Source organism: Hesperophylax consimilis, chromosome 17 (genome assembly GCF_061612785.1).
Source record: "Hesperophylax consimilis isolate HC1 chromosome 17, BYU_Hcon_1.0, whole genome shotgun sequence".
In the NCBI taxonomy this organism is placed as follows: Eukaryota; Metazoa; Arthropoda; class Insecta; order Trichoptera; family Limnephilidae; genus Hesperophylax; species Hesperophylax consimilis.
The window spans coordinates 24418079-24424428 of NC_142852.1; the positions used below are offsets into that span (position 1 = coordinate 24418079).

Sequence of the window (6350 nt, forward strand, 5' to 3'; positions counted from 1 at the left end):
TTGTGGTGATATGCAGGTACTGCAATAGCAGTGGCAGTGAACGCAACCGTTCTGCGATGTAAAAGACAATTGACATTCAATTAGAACGCCAGTTAGAATACAAGCTATTTCGGCAAGATGTCAAATATTAAACTCGGAGATTTATTAAGGTGTTTTAATGGCGAGAGCGACGTTATTCAGTGGATAACAAAAGTCGAGTTGGTTTTAAAAATTAAAGAAGTAAAGGATGTGTGCGCGATCATCCCGATGTTTCTGGAGGGACCTGCATTTGCTGTCTACAATGAGCTGAGTGCAGAGGATAAGGGCAATGGTGACGCCATAAAAAATGCGTTGATTTGTGCGTTCGCAACAAACCCGTTTCTGGCCTATGAGGAGTTCGTGAGGCGCACATGGCGTGATGAGCCGGTCGACGTCTATATGACGGACCTGAGGAGGTTGGCAAGGCTAGCGGGTGTGACGTCGGATGCTCTCCTCATGAAAGCTTTCATAGTGGGTCTGCCTTCAGTGGTATCACGTGAATTGCGCGCGCAGCCAAAAGTAGAGACAATGCCGCTGTCAACGATCATGGAGCGTGCTAGAGCTCTTATGGCAGAGCTCGTGGATCAGCCTGTCGTGGCGGTGGCTCAGGGCCAACAGAAATTTGTCGCAATATCTCCAAATGCAAGACGGCGTTGTTTTAAATGTGGTGGGCCACACATGGTCAAATTCTGTTGTGAGCAGCTGAAAAGTGTCTGTTGGAACTGCGGAAAAGATGGTCACTTGGCCAGGCACTGTGGGAAGGGAAACGGAAGCAGGAGAACTGGTGCGCCGGCAGCTCTTCTGAATCAAGAATAAAGGCGCTACCAATAATCCAAGTTGCAGTCAATGGAAAGCAGGTGCGTGCACTCGTTGACTCAGGGTGTTCTCGTACAGTAGTGATGAGTGGGCTGTGTAGTGTACAAGGTCCTGGTTGTGATGTGATTGCTGTTGATGGCAGTCGTGTATTTTGTGAGGGGCGAGGTGTCGCCAAGATAGTAGTGCATGGTGTGTCGCTACTGGTAGACTGTGTGGTGGTGAAAAAACTATTAAGTGCAGTCGATGTTATACTGGGCATGGACGTTATCGAAGAACTGGGTGGTGTTACGATAATGCGCGATAGGGTAGAGTTCGTAAGAAGCAGACTAGACGAGTACAGTGCGAATTGTGTCGAGTCTGGTGAAACCTCGGCAGACAGAATATCTGTTGAGAACAAGGATTTTAAAGCTACATTCAACGGAAGAAACTGGTGCGTGAGTTGGGTGTGGAGAGGTTCTCCTGCTGAATTAGAAAACACTGTAGAGTGCTATAGAAGCACTAAGTTACCAGAAGCGGAGGCAGCTTTTGAAGAAGAGATTCAAAGGTGGATCTCCCAGGGCTGGCTCAGGCCATGGAAGGGAAGCTCCGGTGGTATCCTTCCTTTAATGGCTGTGATCCAAAAGAACAAAGGAAAAGTACGTCCTGTCTTGGATTATCGTGAACTCAACGAGAGTGTTCAGTGCCATACTGGTGAGGATGTAGCAGTGTGTGATGAGACACTTCGGAAGTGGAGGAAGCTACGTGAACCTCTAAAGTTGCTTGATCTCCAATCAGCATATTTACAAGTGCACATTGACGAAAAACTTTGGAAGTACCAACTCATTAAGTATAAAGGCAAAACATACTGTTTGACAAGATTAGGTTTTGGGTTAAAGTGTGGTCCCAAAATCATGACACGGATTGTAAACGAGGTGCTCTCGCTTGACGAAAGGGTGCGACGGGGCACAGATAGCTACATCGATGACATTATAGTGAATGAAAACATAATATCAGCTGAAGAGGTTGCGGCACACTTGCATACTTACGGTCTCGTAACTAAATCTCCCGAGAAGCTGGAGGGCGCAAGAGTACTCGGATTGCGTATTGAACGTGATAAGGTCGGACGTCTAATATTTAGAAGAGGCAATGACATTCCCATAATGCAAGAAGGATCGCGTAGAAGGGAATTATTTTCTATCTGTGGCAAGCTGACTGGGCACTATCCTGTGTGTGGATGGTTAAGGACAGCCTGCAGCTTCATGAAGAGAGAGTGTCAAGGCCAGGCATGGGATGATTACGTTGGCGACAGGGCCCAACAAATGGCTGAAGAGCTTGTGGTGAGAGTGAGAATTGACGATCCTGTAAAAGGGGAGTGGCTAGTGCCTGAATCATTAGGTGATGCCAGAGTTTATTGTGATGCAAGTAATCTGGCCCTTGGAGTTACCTTGGAAATTGAGGGAAGAACTGTTGAAGACGCCGCATGGCTGCGTAAGACAACCGATGTAGCGCATATTAACATAGCGGAGCTAGATGCTGTCCTGAAGGGATTAAACCTAGCTCTCAAGTGGAATCTTCAAGTTGTGGAAATAATTACAGATTCGGCAACGGTTTTGTGCTGGGTGAAATCTACACTTACCGGGAGTAGTCGTGTAAAAGTTTCTGGCATGTCAGAGATGCTCGTCAAGCGGCGTCTGGGATTGGTGAAGGAGATTGTAGAAGAATTTGATCTCACATTGTCGATCACCCTTGTAGAGTCTTGTAAAAATAAAGCCGATGTACTTACTAGGGTCTGCAAGGCCTGGGTAAAGAGTAGCCATGACAGGAAACGTCATGAAAGAGACTTACAATCTTCAGAGTATGAAGAGAGGTTGGAGATACTTGAAAAAGAAACTGGAGAGCAAATATGTGCTTTAAGCGTAGAAGCTTTACATGCTCAGCATCATTTTGGAGTAGAGCGAACGCTTCATCTTGCCCGGCTGGTTGATCCCGAGGTGAGAAGAGAGGACGTCGATAGATGCGTACGTAACTGCATACAATGCAGGACAATTGACCCACCGCCGTCAACCCATGAAGCGGGTAACCTCAATGTTGCAACAAATTGGAGTCGCTTGGCAGTTGATGTCACTCATTTCGGTAGGAAATGTTTCTTCACACTCATCGATTGCGGGCCAAGTAGATTTGCCGTGTGGCGGGAAATCGAATCAGAGAACGCAGTTTCGATTGTCAAAAATCTGGAAGAAGTGTTTCGGGAAAGAGGCCCGCCCAGTGAAGTTCTCATGGACAATAGTACTGCGTTTCATTCCTATAGTGTTGCAGATATGTGTAAGAGATGGAATGTACGTCAAAGATTTCGCGCGGCATACCGTCCAGCAGGAAATGGTATAGTTGAACAACATCATCGAACAATAAAGAGAACTGCAGCCAGAAGTGGAAGCGATCCTCTGCAGGCAGTATTTTGGTATAATTTGGCTGCGAAGAGTCAGAAGGATGAGGGTGTTGCGCCTTCTAGCTCGGTTCACACTTATTCATGGAGGCACCCTTCTGCGCAAGTGAATATAGAAGAGGAAGTATCGACTGAGTTTGAAGTGGGCGATGTCGTTGCGGTCAAACCAGTAGACAAAAGATGCACATCACGCTGGAGGCAAGGAAGGGTGACAGGACTTAATTCAGTCAACAATATCATAGTTGATGGTGTACCAAGACATGTGCTTGACCTGCGGAAGATGCCTGACAGAGAACGAACTGAGTCTGAAGAGAGATGCGAGGAATTGGCCACAAGTCCCACCGTAAATCTTCTCGATGTGTTTGAAGAAGACAGTGAAGAAGAAGGAGAGACCAGTACAGAAGGACGACCCACTAGGGTGCGAAGGCCTCCGGGCTGGTTAAGTCAATTTGTACAGTGATGACGACATCAGGAGGGCGTGTGGTGATATGCAGGTACTGCAATAGCAGTGGCAGTGAACGCAACCGTTCTGCGATGTAAAAGACAATTGACATTCAATTAGAACGCCAGTTAGAATACACTTTTGAATTGAAACGCCGAGTTTTAAAAAGATTTACTTTATAAAACAATTTTTATTAATAAACAGTGTTTGTAATGTAATGTGAAGAATTAAAAATTATTATTCTAACAAAAAATTTTCATAGATAATAGTTTTTAGCTACAGAAAATATTCATTCACCGGGCATCACATTAATCTTCAAATATCTCATCAGTATTTTCAGACGTGTTGCTGCAAGATAAACCATTTCAGAGGCCGCATATAACAGAACTCTCGAATACTGCTCGGTTGTTTTTTTTCAGGAATTTATGTGAATACGGGAAATCAGTGCGACAAATGTTTATTATTATTTCCCTTTATTTCTGAATTGTAAACTGTTAGTATTAACTACGAAATCACTTCTGCAGCAACCAAATCCAACACACTCGACCATTTAGATTTCACTTTTAAGCTCCATTCGCGTATTTATGTTTTGCGATATTCATGAGCAAAAAGCATCTTTTGTCACAAAGGCAGTCATCCAGAAAACTTAATTTATTTTCTAACTGCCTTAGAAATAGTATAGTAGTAATAGCTAATTTTACGTTTGGAGCATTTTTTCTTTGACCATAAAATAAATGAAAAAATTGAAGCTTCAAAAATTATTTAGAATCAAGTAATTTTTTAAACCATAATCTCACATTTATTTGTAGGTAGTTTTATAAGGAGTTCCACATTGGAATTAATATTTTCACATGTTTTAGTTTCGGAGACATAATGGCTTAGAACTTCCTTTGGAGGTACTTTTTACCAGAAAACATCAGCATTCAGGTTTTTTTTCTAGATTAACTGGACTAGTAAGAATGAAAAAACATTTTACCTGTTGTCTTGACAATTCTTTCAAAGCGTTCTAAGCACTCCTTTTTAACATCCGGCAGGTCTATGTCAATTTCCGTATATGGAGATCCCCCTTCATTTTGTTCTCGGGGTCCAAGCTCCGCCTTGATGGTAACAGACTCTATATTAAAGCAACCTGAAAGACAATACAACAAAGTATATTATACGTCAACGTACAAAAAAAACTTGTTTTTAATTAAAATTAAAAAATGTATATTTAAAGTAAAATATTAACGACAAAAGATAACATTGAATGACCACACAGGAGCAAGAATATGGTGAACAGACTTTTAGCATAATTAAGGAAATAATAAAGACGCCAGATGTCACTTCAAGGACCGATGTTTTTAGAAGGAACACATTTACTCTTGACTACCTTCAGAACAGGGTTTTATTATTATAAGTCAATGGAATGATATATTCTTTCATAAATATTTAGTTAATAGACACGAATATATGTCAAAAAAGATGAGGGTTCATTGTGAGCAATACTTGAGCTAAAAGATTTTTGTAGTTTAGTAGTTATAGCAAAGATTTATTTTAAAGTAAATACGTCCTGTTTGCACGACATTTCGGAACGGACATGGATTCGGAATATCCGAATTAAACATTCTACATTTTACACGTATGCAATGCAACTAACCGTCTGTCTGAGTACTCTCCGCATATTGCAAACATTCCTTCTTTGTATCTGGAAGGTCGAAATTTATATCTGTATACGGTATTTCATCTCCGCCTTCTTCCTGGGGCCCTGGTTCCATCTTGATGGAAACAGTCTCTTGATTTGATAGATCCATGGCACTGCTGTTGTAGCGTTTGGTAATTTGTTCCAGCCAAACAAATATACCTGAAAAAGAACAAAGTTGTGACGGAACCCTACTCTGTATCTGCTGTGAAAATTTGGTTTGGCTTGTAATATTCTGTAAATATAAAGAAATAATATTAACAACACATTATTGGAAATTAAGATATAATTACGTGTGTACCTTGACCTTGAAGTTAAAATATTTGAAAACGGTTGAAAAAGTCGTCGTTAATGGTCGGATATATTTAAATAGGAATTACCGTTCCGTTTTGGGTACCGATTGGCGTAAGTTAAACTAGATAGTTTTAGACATTTGAGCATGACATAAGAACAGTGGTCGCTACCAAAATAAAAAGCAATGAAAAGAAAAATTATCATTAACTTATATCAACTATCGTAACTATACATAATAATTATAACAAGTATGGGATTTTGCGTTAAACAGCGCGGGTGACTGGATTAAACAATGGACGTTAAAGAACGCATGTGTCAAAAAATATATCAGTTAAGTATAGAGTATAGATAGTAAAGTCATAGACAATTATTGTTGTAATTTCCAAAAACCCGATCTCGTCGCTTCATTCAAATAATATTAGTCTTGTGTACTATAATATCATGTTGTTGTTCTTCAAGGTTCGTAGAAAACGTATTTTATAAGTTTGGCTGATACAGGAAGTTTTCGAAAATAAAAATGCATTCGGCCGCTCGTGAGCTCGTGACGAAACCTGAAGACCCGAAACAAGTGATAAATTTGACAGCCAGCCATTGTCTACCGCAACAATACTCTATTCTTTGTTAATTATATCTTCCCTGAAGGTGCGGTTTCAGTGTTGTAAAGTGTCACAACACTGAAG

The 6350-nt window shown here is 41.2% G+C and overlaps 1 protein-coding gene across 1 annotated transcript; it reads left to right on the plus strand.

Moving 5' to 3' along the window:
- Nucleotides 1-246: 246 nt before the first annotated feature.
- LOC149416315 (uncharacterized) lies at nt 247-3716 on the plus strand. Its single transcript, XM_089641945.1, has 3 exons — nt 247-628; nt 721-2525; nt 3291-3716. The coding sequence occupies exons 1-3, from the start codon at nt 247-249 to the stop codon at nt 3714-3716; spliced, it is 2613 nt and encodes an 870-aa protein (XP_089498071.1).
- The last annotated feature ends 2634 nt before the right edge of the window (nt 3717-6350 follow it).

Coding starts and splice junctions, on each gene's coding strand:
- LOC149416315 (XM_089641945.1), top strand. CDS start 247: ATGTTTCTGGAGGGACCTGCATTTGCTGTCTACAATGAGCTGAGTGCA. Junction 629..720: donor TGTCGTGGCGGTGGCTCAGG/GCCAACAGAAAT, acceptor TGTTGTGAGCAG/CTGAAAAGTGTCTGTTGGAA. Junction 2,526..3,290: donor TGGGATTGGTGAAGGAGATT/GTAGAAGAATTT, acceptor TTGGCTGCGAAG/AGTCAGAAGGATGAGGGTGT.